At 38.6% G+C, this 18,071-nt stretch overlaps 3 protein-coding genes and 5 non-coding genes across 13 annotated transcripts in view; 3 read left to right on the forward strand and 5 right to left on the reverse strand.

The window, feature by feature from the left end:
- Window positions 1-822: 822 nt before the first annotated feature.
- On the reverse strand, window positions 823-894 carry trnah-gug. Its single transcript has one exon. It is a non-coding gene; the product is annotated as a tRNA-His (tRNA).
- Window positions 895-1,747: 853 nt separating this feature from the next.
- trnah-gug lies at window positions 1,748-1,819 on the reverse strand. The gene has a single exon. It is a non-coding gene; the product is annotated as a tRNA-His (tRNA).
- An 869-nt stretch (window positions 1,820-2,688) lies between these two features.
- On the reverse strand, window positions 2,689-2,760 carry trnah-gug. Its single transcript has one exon. It is a non-coding gene; the product is annotated as a tRNA-His (tRNA).
- Window positions 2,761-3,558: 798 nt separating this feature from the next.
- trnah-gug lies at window positions 3,559-3,630 on the reverse strand. The gene has a single exon. It is a non-coding gene; the product is annotated as a tRNA-His (tRNA).
- An 806-nt stretch (window positions 3,631-4,436) lies between these two features.
- trnah-gug lies at window positions 4,437-4,508 on the reverse strand. The gene has a single exon. It is a non-coding gene; the product is annotated as a tRNA-His (tRNA).
- Window positions 4,509-5,449: 941 nt separating this feature from the next.
- On the forward strand, window positions 5,450-10,725 carry ndufv1 (NADH:ubiquinone oxidoreductase core subunit V1). The gene is made up of 11 exons (XM_044053472.1): window positions 5,450-5,496; window positions 6,358-6,467; window positions 6,549-6,631; window positions 6,834-7,004; window positions 7,565-7,748; window positions 8,655-8,844; window positions 9,029-9,241; window positions 9,410-9,576; window positions 9,665-9,746; window positions 9,895-10,040; window positions 10,456-10,725. The coding sequence occupies exons 2-11, from the start codon at window positions 6,363-6,365 to the stop codon at window positions 10,549-10,551; spliced, it is 1,437 nt and encodes a 478-aa protein (XP_043909407.1). The 5' UTR covers window positions 5,450-5,496; window positions 6,358-6,362; the 3' UTR covers window positions 10,552-10,725.
- Window positions 10,726-11,332: 607 nt separating this feature from the next.
- LOC122786002 (oocyte zinc finger protein XlCOF22-like) lies at window positions 11,333-15,219 on the forward strand. The gene is made up of 5 exons (XM_044051985.1): window positions 11,333-11,393; window positions 12,550-12,684; window positions 12,804-12,922; window positions 13,779-13,922; window positions 14,060-15,219. Exons 2-5 carry the CDS (start codon window positions 12,585-12,587, stop codon window positions 14,561-14,563), a joined length of 867 nt encoding a protein of 288 aa, XP_043907920.1. The 5' UTR covers window positions 11,333-11,393; window positions 12,550-12,584; the 3' UTR covers window positions 14,564-15,219.
- Window positions 15,220-16,037: 818 nt separating this feature from the next.
- Window positions 16,038-18,071, forward strand: part of kmt2ba (lysine (K)-specific methyltransferase 2Ba) — a 28,886-nt gene continuing 26,852 nt past the window's right edge. For 4 of the 6 annotated variants that reach the window (XM_044052996.1, XM_044052999.1, XM_044052998.1 and 1 more), the window contains exon 1: window positions 16,038-16,417. In XM_044052996.1, coding sequence (XP_043908931.1) covers window positions 16,115-16,417 — 303 coding nt within the window. In that variant the 5' untranslated portion in view covers window positions 16,038-16,114. The remainder of the gene's footprint in view (window positions 16,418-18,071) is intronic. The other 2 variants (XM_044052997.1, XM_044053003.1) reach the window with 1 other exon arrangement.

The raw sequence follows: 18,071 nt of genomic DNA on the forward strand, positions 1-18,071 counted from the left end.
CAGTATATGAATGAATGTGTACATACTTATGAAGTTATTACGTGGTGAGTGTACCATAGTACAAGAGAGTGGTTCAGTTCATTCTAATGTGTCTTACTTAAACCTACAACTGAGAATAAAAAGCACTTTGAAATTTTACTTTAATGTACAGATAACATGTCACATACTCCGTATTTTACAGTAATAAAATTACAAAACCAATATAGCAACAAAACACAACGAATAAAAAGTCAATGTAAATGTACTCAGATTTTTTTTGGTGATAAATACTGCAGTAATTATTCAACATACTTTTATCTACTGGGATGAATAACATCAAACCAATAAGCAATAATAATTCTAATAATTTGTTTAATTATCTCTGAAATATCTATATAAAAATATCTGATCTATTTATTTCAGTGCACCACATATACTGAGATGAACCCAGGGATTTTGAGGCCCCTGGTATTTAAATAAACAATATTTGAATTTGACAGTGAGCATGATTGACAACATCCTCTACAGGCTAAAGATTCATTTCAAACCCCTGTAAATCCCTCACCTTTAGCCTGCAGTGAAACGCTCTCACTTCTGCTTTGCTCTGCAAGGGAATACAGTATGTGCTTGAAACATTGTTCAAAGCTGACATCTGGTGGTCATTACTCGCTAGTGCAGCATTACCTGAGGTTTACATTATTTTGTCCCTGCAAATTAATGGTAAACGTTTCGGTTTTACCTCCTTCTTCAAAGACACTGACACCAGCATTTACATCAACAATTTATTTTTTTCTTTGGTGCTGTGGAACTTTCTGTCGGTCAGCCCAAGTCCTGTGTAAAAGATGCCGTGACCCGGATTCGAACCGGGGTTGCTGCGGCCACAACGCAGAGTACTAACCACTATACGATCACGGCTGACGGCTTCGAACCCTAACTTTTTCGGACGAGTCATCCAACTGCCCTTCCCCCTTCAATACTGCGCATGACTGGAAAATCACCAGGGGGCCCCAATATTGTGAGGATAAAGAAAACATTTGAACATATCAAAGAAATGTATTCTATTTATATTATTTATTTTATAAATAAGATAAAAATTAAGACATTTAGACAGAATTAGTGAAGGTACTCATAATGCAGAATGAGAAATGTAAAACTAATATTTGTCATATTATTGATCTGTTAATGATAACTACTGCCGTAATTATTTAACATACGTTTCTCTACAGGGGTGAACAACATCAGACTAATGTCAACCAATAATAATTCTAATAGTTTATTACATTTCTATTGATTATGTATGGACTAAATGTATATATAGAAAGAGATTCTTATTTAAATATCTATGTTGGTGCACCATATACTGACATGAACCCAGGGCTTTTAAACAATATTTGAATTTGACAGTTAGCATTATTGACAGACTTTATGACAACATCATCTACAGGCTAAATATTCATATAGAATCCCTGTAAATCCCTCACCTATAGCCTGCAGTGAATTGCTCTCACTTATTTATATCATTGCCGGTTATTTCTTTGCAAGGGAATACAGTATGTGATTGTTCAAAGCTGACATCTGGTGGTCATTACTCGCAAGTGAAGCATATTTAGCGGTACCTTAGGACATGCAATTTTGCATTATTTTGTCCCTGCAAATTAATGGTAAATGTTTTGGTTATGCCTTCTATTTCATTCACATAAACACATTAAATCAAGTTTTGTTCTTTGGTACTTTTCTATTTGTCAGCCCAAGTCCTCTGTGTAAAAGATGCCGTGACCCGGATTCGAACCGGGGTTGCTGCGGCCACAACGCAGAGTACTAACCACTATACGATCACGGCTGACGGCTTCCCCTCCTAACTTTTTCGGACGAGTCATCCAACTACCCTTCCCCCTTCAATATTCCGCATGACTGGAAAATCACCAGGGGGCCCCAATAGTGTGAGGATAAAGAAAACAATTTAACATATTAAAGAAATATAGATCTCTTTAGATACAAAGGTATTCAGGTAGAAATAGTAAAGGTACTCTTAATGCAAATATGGAAATTGTGTGTCATATTATTGATCTGTTGTATATATATCATATATTTATATGATAAATACTGCAGTAATTATTTAACATACTTTTCTCTACAGGGATGAATAACATCAGACTCAGGTCAACCAATAATAATTCTAACAGTTTGTTTATTACATTTCTATTGATTATGTATAGAGTAAATATAGATACAGAGAGAGATTCTTATTTAAATATGTATGTTGGCGCACCACATACTGACGTGAACCCAGGGCTTTTGAGGCCCCTGGTATTTAGATAAACAATATTTGAATTTGATGTGAGCATGATTGACAACTTTATGACAACATCCTCTACAGGCTAAAGGTTCGTATCGAATCCCTGTAAATCCCTCAGCTTTAGCCTGCAGTTAAATCCTCTCACTTATTTATATCATATGGCAGATACAGTATGTGCTTGAAACACTGTTCAAAGCTGACATCTGGTGGTCATTACTTGCAAGTGAAGCGTATTTGAATTATCCGAGGACATGGATTTTTGCAGGTTTTGTGCCGGCAAATTAATTGCAAAGGCTTTGGTTTCAGGTGAACGTTCAATGACAGTGACACCAGCGTTTACATTAACCATTTAGTTTTTTCGTGGGTGCTGTGGTACTTTTCTGTCTGTCAGCCCAAGTCCTCTATGTAAAAGATGCCGTGACCCGGATTCGAACCGGGGTTGCTGCGGCCACAACGCAGAGTACTAACCACTATACGATCACGGCTGACGGCTTCGACTCCTAACTTTTCCGGAGGAGTCATCCAACTACCCTTCCCCCTTCAATACTGAGCATGACTGGAAAATCACCAGGGGGATCTAATAGTGTGAGAACAAAGAAAACAATTAAAAATATAGATCTTTTTAGATACAAAAGTATTCAGATAGAAATAGTAAAGGTACTCTTAATGCAAATACAATTGTGTGTCATATTATTGACGTGTTAATGATAGATACTGCAGTAATTATTTAACATACTTTTCTCTACAGGGGTGAATAACTTCAAATTAATGTCAACCAATAATAATTCTAATAGTTTGTTTATTACATTCCTATTGATTACAATATACTCTCCAACTGTTTCTCTTTGTTTTACATTTAATAAAGTATCTTTTTACAAAACATATAATGGATAACCTGACACTTCGTGAGAAAAAAAAGTTTACCATTTACACATGTAAATTACATTACAACTACAGATCAAGGTGGATCTACAAAGACACTTAACCCTAACAAAGACAAAGGCCTATTTTAGGGCCTATTTAACCCTAACCTTCATCCTGCAGTGAAATACTCTCACTTATTTATATCATCAGATACAGCATGTGATTGAAACAGTGTTCAAAGCTGACACCTGGGGGCAGGATTACCTGAGGACATGAATTTTTATTGGTTTACATTATTTTGTCTCTTAGCCTAAAGCCAGCATTTACACATCTATAATTCAACGAATTTGTCTGATTGGTTTTTTCTTTGGTCCTGTCGTACTTTTCCATCTGTCAATCCACGTCTTCTGCGTAAAAGTTGCCGTGACCCGGATTCGAACCGGGGTTGCTGCGGCCACAACGCAGAGTACTAACCACTATACGATCACGGCTGATGTTTATGCCAGTTGCCTTTCCGACTGAGCCACTGAGCTTCCCTACCCCGCTTAATACTGAACGTCACCCGGAGCCGCCCCAATAGTGTGAGGATAAAGAAAACATTTTAACATATTAAAGAAATATAGATCTTTTTAGATATAAAAGTATTTAGATAGAAATAGTAAAGGTACTCATAATGCAAATATGGAAATTGTGTGTCATATTATTGATCTGATAATGATAAATACTGCAGTAATTATTTAACATACTTTTCTCTACAGGGATGAATAACATCAAACTCATGTCAACCAATATTAATTCTAATAGTTTGTTTATTACATTTCTATTGATTATGTATAGAGTAAATATAGCTAGAGAGAGAGATTCTTATTTAAATATGTATGTCGGCGCACCACATACTGACATGAACACAGGGCTTTTGAGCCCCCTGGTATTTAGATAAACAATATTTGAATTTGATGTGAACATGATTGACAACTTTATGACAACATCCCCTACAGGCTAAAGGTTCGTATCGAATCCCTGTAAATGATCTCACTTATTTATATCATTATGTCAGATACAGTATGTGCTTGAAACACTGTTCAAAGCTGACATCTGGTGGTCATTACTCGCAAGTTCAGCGTATTTGCATTATCTGAAGACATGGATTTCTGCAGGTTTTTCTCTGCCGATTATTTGCAAAGATTTTGGTTATGGCTCAACTCAATGACAGTGACACGAGCGTTTACAATAAATGCGTTTTCTTTGGTGCTGTGGTACTTTTCTGTCTGTCTGCCCAGGTCCTCTGTGTAAAAGATGCCGTGACCCGGATTCGAACCGGGGTTGCTGCGGCCACAACGCAGAGTACTAACCACTATACGATCACGGCTGATGTTTATGCCAGTTACTATTCTGACTGAGTCATTCAGCTTCCCTTCACCCCTCAATACTGAACGTCACCGTAAATTCACCAGCCACCACAATAGTGTGAGAATAAAGCAAAACATACATTTTAACATACTAAAGAAGTGATTTGTTTTATTTTGTTGTTTGCACATCTGTTTTTAAAAAACAAATTCATTAAACCAAACTTAGTGCTTCACTTTGAATATGAAAGTGCAAATAGAATTGTTTGCTTTTACTGCTCTCTAATGCTGTGTTCACGGGTGGGATGGTGAAAAGAAGAACCTTTAACAATTCTATGTGTATGTTAAACAAATACGACAGAAATGCAATTAAGCAGCAGAGTGTTTTTACTATTGGTGCAAGTGGCAGCCATCTTGGAATAAACGGGTAATATTAGATTGCTCCGAATTTCTGAGTTGGAAATCTGAGTTTGCCATGACCAGAATGCACCTTTTGTTCTTTTTTGCTTAGTGATCGTGTTGGAGTATATTGTGTGAAACTGATCTGTGTTTTTCCTGTTAGTTGGATATTCACACAAAACAATTACAATTTATAAGCAAAATAAATGCATATATATATTATTTTGCAATATTATTGTTTAAGTCAACTTTCAGTTTAGTATTCATTGTGACACACAACCAAACCATTAAGACAAAAATGAAAATGAAGATATCTACATCCTTTTCACATAATGAGATTGTAGACATCTGAAACTGAAATTCTTCATATTATTGGGACTAGAAGCGACTGAGACTGTTAAACAAATAATGATGAGTATGGTATCGAAAAATGTGGAGAAAGTAGACAATGCAGATAGTTCCTGTCTGTGTGGATTGTAAGGATTAACTGACACCAGAAGGTGGCAGTAATGAAGCAATTATACGTAAGTTGCCGTTAAACACCATAGAAGAAGAATGAGGACAAGGAGGAGGGCACTTCCTGTCGATGTTTCATAAACTCGGGACGTAGAGGTAAGTGAGCTGTACCGATTGTTTGCTTACATACATTGAGGCTTTCTTCGCGTCACTGATTTGAAAGAAAATGTTATCCTTAACAGTTGTATTAATATGTTGTGACCGTGAAATCTGCAGACTGTGTCGTGCATGCGCTGCTTTTATTTTGACATTACAAGGTTAACTGCTTGCTAACTCGGCGAAGCTAGGCTAGAAATAGCACAATGAACATGGAGGTCAGTGTGAATTCTTAAAAACGAGGCAAAAGTGTACAAATATCCTCGTGGTTATTCAGTAAAGAACGTGATTTTGTTGAACTGAATTTTCACATTTGGTACAGAATGCCTGTTGTTGCTTCTCGTGTTGTTTGTTTGCTAACGTTAGCAACACCTCTGACATCACGTTACTTAAGAGGTTATACAAGATGTCTGATACAACGAAGAAAATTAAGAAGGATGTCTGTCAAAAATATTGCAGTGTCAAGCAAATTTACTCTAATTACCAATAGCCTGAAGTGTCTGCGAATTGGGTGTCCCGTTGAAATAAATTGTTAATCCAGAGTTAACTTCCAATCGGAAGCTTTTGTTTTGATGATGTTCTGCAAGATGTACAGCATATTACAACCAAACGATATTTTTGCTTATTGCGACATGAATCTTGTGTTTATATGGACTGATGTCAAGCTAGAGCCGTTCGTCAGTTAGAGGGCTGTTAATAAGTAGTATTAGTACGTATTATATAGTGTAGTATATGGTTAGGGTACAAGTTTAGTATTTTATATACTCAAGTCTAAACTTTAGAGAAAGCTCTCTGCCGTTTCTGTGCATCATGGTTTTATGTAGGTATTAAATAACATGTTGGCATCTTTCCATCCCCCAGGAAGTATGTTGTCCCTCTCTCGTGCTGTGGTGAGCGGTGTGGCTAGAGCCCCAGCTGCCATCACTCAAGGTGGAGTGACCGCTTTAACTCGATTCAACAGCACAGCACAGGTAACTGGACTGAATTCATTTAAAACAACTGTAAATCCATTAGTTACATTTGCCTTATGTTTCTTTGCATTACTTTTCCAGAGTGCTCCAAAGAAAACCACATATGGTGGACTGGCAGATGAAGACCGAATTTTCACAAACCTTTATGGCCGTCATGAGTGGAGGTAACATCATCAATGTTACAGTCTCTTGTAAAATCTATTACCATTAAATATGTTTTCCATCTCCTTATACAATGTAAAGTATTGGGCAAAGTAGTAAAGATAAATTCATTGTTGTTAACCTGACACTTTGTTGGATTAAAAACTAATTTTATAATATCTTTAAACAGAAAACAGTCCTAAGCTGTTCCTATTTGTGCGTCAGGTTGAATGGAGCTTTGAAGCGTGGCGACTGGTACAAAACCAAGGAGATCCTTCTGAAGGGTGTTGACTGGATCCTCAATGAGATTAAGATCTCTGGTCTGCGTGGGAGAGGTGGAGCTGGTTTCCCTACAGGCATGAAATGGGGCTTTATGAACAAGCCCAGTGACGGCAGGTCAGTGTGGAGATGCACACACATTTACATTTCCCCCTCATACTAATCCAAATTATTTTCTGATTTTTATCTAAACAAAAAAAGACTCACAACAGTGAAATGTCAGGTTTTCAGATTTCTTCCCATGAATAATTTGCACTGATTTTGGTTACCAGGGATATTTTCGGTTACAAATTCAATCTTAAAGTTACAGTGTGTAAAATGTTGCATGTTGCAGTTCAATTCATTTGCCCCTCGAAGTCTGTTGTTCCAATTATGAGCTGTTGCAGCTCCTAATGCTAATGTAAATATAAAAGGCTCATTCTGTGGTAATGAAAAACAACAATTTATACAATAAGGTTTTATTTTCAGTTTATAAATAAAACAAGTTCAACAAAATGTTACACATTGGAGTGTAATACCCGTGCCTTATTTACTCTACATAGAACTAGAATAGCTTCAAAATGCGTAAATGTGTAATACTGGCCAGACATGAAGACCAGACAGTTTGGGCATTGACTAAACATAGTTGATACTTTTGGGGGGGAAAAGGACTCAACTGTCTTCTTTCCTTTTTGTAGGCCAAAGTATCTGGTGGTGAATGCAGATGAAGGAGAGCCTGGCACCTGTAAGGACAGGGAAATCATGAGGCATGACCCACACAAGCTGGTGGAAGGCTGTCTGATTGCTGGGAGGGCCATGGGGGCACGTGCCGCCTATATCTATATCAGAGGAGAGTTTTACAATGAGTCATCCAACCTGCAGGTAAATATGGCACTGTTGAATACAGAGTGTGATTGAACTAATACCACAGTACTAGTTCTGTACTAAATCTGAAATAGTGTGGAGATCAAGGTGAAACAGATAAATGTAGCTTTTAAACTGTATGCATCCAAATATGTGTCTTGGTGCTTTTAATGTTGTTCTATTTCTAGGGCTGCACGATAGTGGAAAAATTTACATTTTGATTTTTTGTTTTGCGATGCATATGGCGATATTAAAAAATACATACATTCTCACCAGATGACTTGAATAGTTCTATTTGGAAATAATTGGATTGATTCACCAAGGTCAATGATCTAACATGTCATACCCTAAAATAAAGGGGCTTATCTGTGATCGAACAAGATTACTGGGTAAAAAAAAGTGTTGAATCATAAAATAAAGAGGAGAAAACAAAACCTATTGTGTGAATAAACAAAACAGATCAGTGATTGTTCCACACAGTGCTTCTCTGTGTGTGTGTTGACTCTATGCCTGCAGTAAATACAGTTGGATGGATCTCACAGAATTGTGCATTTCCTTCTCTTCAAAGTATTTAGGTTTATGACAGAAAGTTGCTAGATTTTTCACTATTCGCTTTTTTGAAGAAAAAAAGTCGCCTAGGGTCTGTAAAATCACCGAATATGCACACACAAACGGCAAGAAACGTAAACAAACACACATTATTTCCCTTTCTTTCTCCTGACTCTATTCATGCTGTCTCTGTTATTATATCTGTAATGTTTGCTTGTTGCAGCACAATTTCCAGTCATGTCATATGTACCACAGCCGATGGTGATATTTCCCGAAACCATGTTTATGGTAAAACTTTTTGAAAACTGCAAAGAAAAAAAAAAGTTTCATCCTGTATTTTTAATTACATTTTCATTATCACATCACTTTTCGTAGGTTGCTATCAATGAAGCATATGCTGCTGGGCTGATTGGAAAGAACGCCTGTGGCTCTGGTTATGACTTTGATGTGTTTGTGATGCGTGGCGCTGGAGCATATATCTGCGGAGAGGAAACTGCTCTTATTGAGTCCCTAGAGGGAAAGCAAGGGAAGCCCCGTCTGAAGCCTCCATTTCCTGCTGATGTGGGTGAGTTTCACCAGAAAGTGGATTTTGGAAGGTTAAATTTGATGTTTGTATTTGGTGCTTCTCTTTTACATTGGTAATATTTTCTACAGCCTGCCAGCAGTTGTAATCTGATCTTTAATTCTTGCCAAATTGAAACGGCTCTAAAATCAACCTCACATTTACACTCTTCTACTCATTTACACAGGGGTGTTTGGTTGCCCAACAACTGTTGCTAATGTGGAGACGGTATCTGTGGCGCCCACCATTTGTCGCCGTGGAGGCTCATGGTTTGTGGGCTTTGGCAGAGAGAGAAACTCGGGCACAAAGCTCTTCAACATCTCAGGCCATGTTAATCACCCCTGCACTGTGGAGGAGGAAATGTCCATCCCTCTGAAGGACCTCATTGAGAGGCATGCAGGTATACATGACATCAATGTTGCAAAGAGCCCAGACAAACCAACAAAAATATGATATCTGGTCGCATTTCTCTGTACTCATGGGGATCATGGCCGGAAAATATTAAGATAGCTTAAGCACATCTCAGTTTAGGCATTTTAACTCCTTTGAATCGACATTTGTCTTGTAGGTGGAGTTCGTGGTGGGTGGGACAACCTGTTGGCTGTAATTCCTGGTGGCTCCTCAACACCACTCATTCCTAAGAGTGTGTGTGAAGAGGTGCTGATGGACTTTGACGGCCTCGTTCAAGCTCAGACTGGGCTTGGCACAGCGGCTCTTATTGTCATGGACAAATCTGTGAGTTTGTCCCTTCTACAGCATAATATATTGTACATAAAAAAGTGTGCAACCATGTGTAACATTGACTGATACATTGTTTCTGCAGACTGACGTTATCCGAGCCATTGCACGTCTGATAGAGTTCTACAAACATGAGAGCTGTGGCCAGTGCACTCCATGCAGAGAAGGTAAGCATGGCTTCAGTTTCATTTAATGCATCTACAGTGCCATAGTTAATGTTTCACATGCAGTGTGTTAGCTAAGGTTTCTCACTGTCTGGCCCCCTCTCTTTCAAATGTCCAAATTATTAAGTATTATTCTCCACTTTTTCTCCAGGGGTGGACTGGATGAACAATATGATGTGGCGTTTTGTACGTGGTGATGCACGGTCAGCAGAGATCGACATGATTTGGGAGCTCAGTAAGCAGATCGAGGGTCACACCATTTGTGCCCTGGGAGATGGCGCGGCTTGGCCAGTGCAGGTATCCACATGTGTTCTCATAATGCATTTTCACACTTCTATGGTGATTTACCAAACTGAAAAGTGTTGAAATTAAATTGTACTGCATTACGTTAAAAGTTTTCTATACTGATGGTTAACAATCTCAAAATTCAATCAATACCGCTCCAGCAAAGAATAAAAAACTGTAAAATAAAATCATCTTGATGATGAAAGGATTTGTTGCACAGATGTTATATTGATTTGTAACAGATTTGGCAAGGTCTAACGAAGAAGAGTAAACAGACAACTACAAACCATAACCTCAGAAAGTTCAGAGACATAATGCTTTTAAAGTGATGGGTATACATTATTTTCTGCATCTGTTCTTCATCTGCATCAATTCAATCATAATTAATGTATTAATTCCCTATTGTGGGCTTTTTGTCTCTTTATAGGGGTTAATCAGACACTTGAGGCCAGTGATGGAAAGTCGAATCGCTGAATATCATCAGCAGCAGCAGCAGCAGCAGCAGCAGCAGGCCAGGGCTTAAATGTCTCTTTTCTGTTCTTTAAATTCCTTTCTCTCATTCATATGCCCAAAATCCCACGTTTGTGTCCCTGAGAAATTATTTAAGATAATATGCTGTTCACTTCACCATCAAGTGTTGCATTGATGACTTTGCCATGTCTGAAGATATTGTCAATAAAGTTCTATGAACCATAAATTGTCATTTGACTTTGTTTTGATATATGTGTATGTGTTTTTTAAATTATAAGCCACTTTGTTGTTGCAATATTTTTTTCAAATACCAACATAACAAATCACAAATGTCTAGGGATTTAGAATTGTACAAACATACTTAAAGTTATAACAAATAATTGTTTTGAATGTTTACCACACACTTGTGAAATGGGTTTTCCACAGGTGTAAATGTCAGTCTTCAGTTAAATGATATTTATCAGAATAGGATTTTAAAATATTACCAATAACTTTTTGGTCATATCACCAGTCCTAGTTTAAAATCACTTGGGCTCCAAAGGTTTATTCAATCAAATGCTACCCTGAAGCATTCAGCAGCTTATAACAACAAAAAATAATTTATTGGCAAAGTGTTTCAAAACATACTGAATTATAGCTCATCATTGTTTTTGAATGTTTTGTCTCGTTAACAGGGGTTGGTTGACATCTATGTCTCTTACTGTTTAGTTAAAGTTAGTTCAAAATTGTATTTTATGGTTTTATATGTGCCTGAGTCCGATAATAATAAAAATTTGATATTGATCCCGGTGACGCTGAATTTTTATAATCTCGCGATAACCCTATGTCCGCAGTCTTGGTCGTATCACGTGACGGGGCCAGCCCGCGGCTTCCTTTCAGTGGACGAGCCAAACGGTAAGAAGCAGATACCTTTTCGAATTGTTTTCAGTGACTACATACAGCTTTAACCACGACAAGAAATAAGTAAACGCAAATTTGAAATAATGTTGAAATATATTAGCACATTCATGTAGCTCTGTGTTCAGGGTCTCTTCCTCCATCCTTCGCTCAGCTAGCTTAGGGCTAGCATTAGCTGTTTTGTTTTTATATCATCACTAGTAGGCCTCATAGTATATGGAAAGGCACCTTTTTATTTGGGGTTGATGTTTAATTAATTCACGTAAACACTAGGGATGCACCTAAAATCCGGCCACCGAAACATTGGCCGAAAATTGTCAAAAAAGGCGTTTTCGTCCGAAAGACTTAACTCCGAAACAAAATCACCCAAACAGGACGGTGTGGTGACGCATGCATGCAAAGACTGCGGCCAGCACGCGCCTGCCGTTTGTAGTCTGTTCAAGATCAGTTTGGAACACCAATAAAACGGTTCCAGCAAGACGTGAGGACAGCCCTGGAACACCGGAAAGTCTCTGCGCAAAAGCGAAACTTGGCTGCACACAGGGCAGATTATGAACTCCCCGCGACATTTACTCGGATCCACTGAACTTAAACGCGTCTGCACTTTACCCTCGTCATAAAGATCAGTAATTGGATGTGGGGAGTGCGTCGAGAAATGATCCAGGTTGCATTGGACACAGAGAAGCGCAGAGCGCAGACGCGGCGCTGTCATGCTGTCCGCACCAGATGAGGTGCATGCACCCTCGTAGTCTGATATGTTCGCTGAGATCCTCCTAAATATTTTCATAGTTTCTTCATTGATTTATTCTTTGAAGCATGAATATTAATGTATCTAATTTATATCTATAATGTAATCTATATAATTGCAATGCATTGACTTTAGTGAGATAAATACACACAGTCCCAACCGTAACAACAAAATTAGATTAAACAAAAAAAAAAAACCATACACATTGACATAATAATTTATTTTGGTGTTTCAGTTTTCGGCCAAGCGTTCCTGATTTTCGGTTTTCAGTTTCGGCCAACAATTTTCATTGCGGTGCATCTCTAGTAAACACCCTGATGCTACTGTTCAGTTGTATCCACAAACTTAACATGCATGGTGCACATCCTGTGTGTGTATGCAACAACAGTGTGTTCTTTATTACAGGTCTATGTAGCTGGGAGGTGTGAGGGAGCATCAGCATGGAAATGTTAAAGATAGAGCAAGTCATTGTTGGGAGTGAGGTGAAATCCACTTCAACGGAGATCAAGTCTGAGCCTGTGGTTATACCACTGCAACCAAGTAAGCTGACATTTACAATGTGCCTGGTACCTAGGCATGCTTTAATACCAATTCATACAGTCTTTTCTTCCACAGTTGCATTTGAACTAATCACCACACCACTTGTCATGTTATTGCAGATCATCAGCATGAGGGTCTGCAGTGTTTCCAGTGCCTAATCACCTTCTCTGACTTCAAAGCCAAGGAGAGACACATGAAGAAAACTCATCGGGAACAGTACAAAAACCACCTGCAGCAGGTAGAAAATGGCAGACATAAATTACAAAGCCAAACTTTGAGTAAACAATTTATGCAATTCATATCATATACAATAGTTTGATGATTATTGGGTCTACAACGTATTCTTTTGCATCTCAATTTTAAACTATTAAACAGCTTATATAGCTGTGAAATTGCAGACTATAATTGTCCAGATTTCTGCTGGCTTATCCTTTCAGCTCAATACTCCCTTCTGGAAAGGGTAACCAGAACAAGTACGGCGGGCAAAACTCGACTGTCTTTCTGAAGGTTTATTCCACATACACAGTTAAACAGCAGTTAGGCAGCAGTCAGTTAGTAGTTAGAAGTTAGTCAGTTAGTTAGACAGCATCTTGTTAGCTACTAACTAGTTAGTTAGACATTAGTCAGTTTGTAAAACCGACAAGTCGTACAGGTTCTGATGATAAATAGATTTACGAAGCCACTTACAAAGGCACATAGTTAATATATAACAAAACATGGCTTTGACAATGCACCTTAAAGGCACTTTAAAGGCAACTATGCTTTGATACCAATTACAACAATGAACAGATAAATAGAATGAAAGGTAAATAGCTTTGCCTGCTAGAAAGTTCTACAATAATTTTCACTACATTATGTATTCAGTGGGTCTTTTGTACACCTGTAAGTCCAAATCCCTATTACTTTTAGTTAATTACCTCTGGGAATTCTTACTGCGAAGTAGATACGTGATTAATGTTTAGCCTTGACTACAGTTGAGAGAATAATTTGCTTTATATGATAAACCTTTCCCCTTAATAAAATAAACCATTGAGTGAAGTGTCAAGTTGGGATTTCATTATTGTTCAACCAATTTTCTGATCATCTCTTTTCAGGTTAATACACTCTTTACTTGTTACCGGTGTGACAAGTGCTTCTCCTCCTCGGAGGAGCTCAGTGAACACCAGGCCACTCATATCTCAGGGGAGAAGCCCTTCCTCTGCATTTACTGCCAGAAAAGCTTCCATACCTTCACTGAGGTGAGGACATCATAGGCTACATTCAAGCCTACTTTTTCTGCTGTGTATATCATATACATATAATCTATGTAGTTCGCTTTGAAAATGATAAGATAGCTGTGTGTTTTTCTTGATGAGTGTTATCTGTCTCAATGCAGGTGAACAAACACAGAGGAAATGAATGCAAAGAACGACAGTATCCCTGCAGGGACTGTGTCGCCGTGTTCCCCAGTCGTCCACGACTTCGCAGGCATCGCAAAGCCGTGCACCTCGAGCTACCGGAGGAGCCTGATGAAATCTACACCTACCAATGCTACAAATGTTGTCGTGGTTTTCAGACCGAAGAACAGCTCCTGCAGCACCTTGAGAGATTTCCTAATGATGTAGACTGTGAAACTAAGTTGCCAGGTAAAAAACGTGGCCGTAAACCTAAGAACACAGCTCAAGGAGGGGTAGTTGATGTCAAGAAGATCAAACAAGAGGAAGAAACAGGGGAATTTGAAGGATATGATGAGTCTCCGACAGAGGGATGCCACTCTAAGGAGAAGCAAACGCAGCTAAAGATCCCTTGTCCTGAAACAGCTTGTGACCTCGAATTCCCTTCTGTTGCAGCCCTACGGGCACACAAGAGAGAGAAACATGGTCCTCCTTGCAAGACTTAGACTTGCACAGAGTCTAATGAGAGCAATGCTTGACCGGAGCAGCTCAAAGCACTCGAGCTGTGGACATACCTGTGAAAAGAGCTTTGCACGAGAAGGTCCACCAGCATACCCAAACTGGGGTAGCAGAAAAAAATTAACTATATGGGGAAAAGACTGCAGCTTCCTCTTACAACACTCAACAAAATGATTGTCAGAGTATTTCTTACTTCTCATATTCTCTACAGTAAGAGTACGATATTTATGTGAATCGTTATGGAGCAAGTTTTTGACACAAGGTTGCAACGCGTTGCAGCACAGTCTGAATTATGGATGCTTTTTTTTCCTGAACTTTTTTCTTTTAAGGTCTCTTACACTTGTAATAAAGAGTCTGTGCGTCATTATGATTTACAGTATGTCCACCGTGAGATCACGTCACTCTTGCTAATTGTATTTCCTCTCTCACTGAAAGTTTTTAATAGTGTAAGTAGTTTATTCTTAAAATATGGCAATGATTTATCTTAAACCATATTTCATTTTCAGGAAAACTAGTAAAAGTGACAATTTCATGGAAGATCCTCAATATAAAATCCAAAATCTGATGGGCAAATGTATTACTCTTGCAGTCTAATTTGTCCTCCAAAAAGTAAATTGTTGCATTAAATAATACGTAACATGTCTGAGGTGTTTGTCTGTTATTGTGTCTACAATTACTATTGTGATACTTGTGTGATACACTGTCAAGAGGTGGTTGTATATGTGGACCACTAATTGGCCATGATGTACAATTATGAATTTGTTTTGATGTAGTCATCTTCATGATTAGCAGTGATTGTTATATGCTCTTAGCTCTGCTAATGTGCAGTGGTGAATTGTATTATAATACAAGTGAACATTTCATTAATTCTCAACAAGCCAGTGCAGCTGAAATCATTAGTGGTTGATTAGAGGCATTTTATAGGTCTTCATTGCCAACACTGACAACAAAGTGAAATTCTTTAAAGTCAATATTTGCTCTTTAGAGTTCTGTTTTTCAGTTTGGTAATAGATACCTTCCCTGAGGTTTGAGGTGTACGTCACTACAATTTCACAGCACATTATAATGATAATTCAGCTGTTAAAACCAGAAAAAAACACTAACAAAATTAAGAACAAGAACCACAATGTAGATGTAGGACCTAAAATATATTAAGTGATACATATTTATTTATTCACATGGAAGAGGATTAGGGCCACATGTGATTTTTTTTGGCAACAAAGAAAACAAACAGAAGGCAGAATTCCGAGATTAAAGTCAAAATTCTGACTTTAATCCTGGAATTCTGGCTTTGTTAAAGATAAATTGCATGTAGTCGTGAACCTCTTCCGTACATTTGAGGTCACTGGTGCTCTGAGAATTTGCTTAACTCAAGCGAAGTCGAACAGGGGTGGCACTGCGCCGGCGAAGTTCGTTTTCCCATGATGCCTCTGTGTTTTTTGCTATCTCGCGCCTTTGCCTCGGAGCTGTCCATCTTACCTCTCACAGCGCTGCAGTCTCCGTCCGCCTGCGCGCAGTCTGTGTTGTTGTAGTAAATAATGGCGGCATCGGGAGGCGGATTATCATCTCCCGCTACTGTCGCGGGCTTGAACACCCAGGCTCCGGCCCGGGCTCGCTTCCCAGGTCGACCGTGCTCGCTACGCAGCAGGCTGCGGTCGGACAAACGTACCCGACGCGGAAGGTTGGGCTCCGACGACGGGGAGCTGGATGTCGAAGGGCCGAGGCCCGTAAACATCGGGCTCGCGTTGAGCGAGGATCCGTACCTACTGCGCCTTCTTGGGGTAACGGAGAAGTACAGGCGGCAGGGAGATGCGGGCTTTGACTCGAGCCACAGCGAGGAGGTGAATAAGCTAACCATAGCATGTCAGCTGGATTTGCAAGTGTGCCCTAACAGAGAACACGGATCCATATTGTTTTAATTATGGACATTTAAACGGCTTGTTAGCTATTTACAAAAAGTATTTAAGCTAACGTAAAGCTAGTTAGCGGCAAGTTGGCTTGCATTCATTAATTGTGCTTTGTAGCTAGCTCTCTGTTATGCAGGGTGTTCTTCAGAGAGGTTGATCGGTGACTGTTTAGTCTGCACTCATTAGTATTAAATTGTTTTGAAATGCCAGCAGTTTACATGCACATAGACCGCTGTCTTCACAGCTGTGTGTGTTTGCATGATAAGGGCATTAGGCGGAAACTTTGGCGGTATGTTAGAAACTGTAAGTGCGTTTTGTTTGTTGAAACCAGGATGTGCCTTTGTTCATGTGCATCCCTGACACATTTTACAGAGCTTAAGCTCCCAATCTGAGCTGAAATCCACGGGCTGCTAATCTTGTCGTACAAACAACGTTTCTGGGGATAACTTGCAGAGACTACACATCTCCATGCTGTCAGCTGACCGCTGGGTGTTTCTAACGCAGGGGTGCAAATGAAGGGTACACACAAAGCTCCAGGTTGTGTTCACAATGTGAATGTGGCTCTTACTCTTGTGCTTTTTTTTTTAATCAGAACTTGGTTTTACACAGACTATCATGACGGAAAAAATCATTCTGACACTTATTTACATTTTTTTTAGCTCCTGTCTATTTCAGAGAATATGAAAGCTATAGAGGGTGCAAACCTACACCAAGGCTTCTCAATTTGTAACAGTGTTAATATGTGTCTGATTCCAGATCCATATTCAAATCCCCACCAAAATCCATTCTTAATCTAATCTCCTCAAAATGTGTTTTAGGTCTACCCTTTACTTTTTGAGTCATGCTGCTCAGAGACTAATAAACAGACACTGCCAGAAACAACGTCCTTGGTGGACATAAAAATTAAATTAAATACATGTTTGTGAAGTGGAGACTGGAGAGTTGTGCTGAAACGCTGAAACAGTGATATTCTTAATTGTAACACTAAGTCTTAAAAGTAGTCAGTGATATATATATATATATACATATATATAGCACTGCAAATCCTCTGTTAAAGGTTTTGTGCCAAAATGTGTTTTGTGCTGTATTGAAATATATTTGTCCCGACTGCTGAATGGGAATGTGCTTCCGTTGATATATATTTTCTTTATTAAAAAAATTTATTTGTTAGTACCCCGCATCCTGCAACACAATTTTAATGAGAGATATCTCTAATGTAATGATAGATTGATGGTCATTGTGTCAAATCTTGTTGACTGCAATACACAAGAAGGTCTAAGGTGAATTTTTGTTATGGTATTACACCAATTTTATCCTAGGTGCAAGGTGCGCCATTATGTAATTTTAATTTCACTTTATTTACAAGATCCAGTGATATCAAACATCTGAAAAAGCAGTTTACATTTTGTAACAGTGTGAATTCCAATTCTGCTTTGTGTAGTTTTCATGAGTGATATTAGCTAGGGCTGCAATTTGCTCTTATTTTATTTTGATCATTCTACCCTTTTAACACTATATCAGAAAGCTGTGAGGAAAGAAAATCCATTAAATGTGCTCAGTCCAAAAGATGATTGTTTTAACCAGTGGT

The sequence above is a fragment of the Solea senegalensis genome, linkage group LG20, assembly GCF_019176455.1.
Source record: "Solea senegalensis isolate Sse05_10M linkage group LG20, IFAPA_SoseM_1, whole genome shotgun sequence".
NCBI lineage: Eukaryota > Metazoa > Chordata > Actinopteri > Pleuronectiformes > Soleidae > Solea > Solea senegalensis.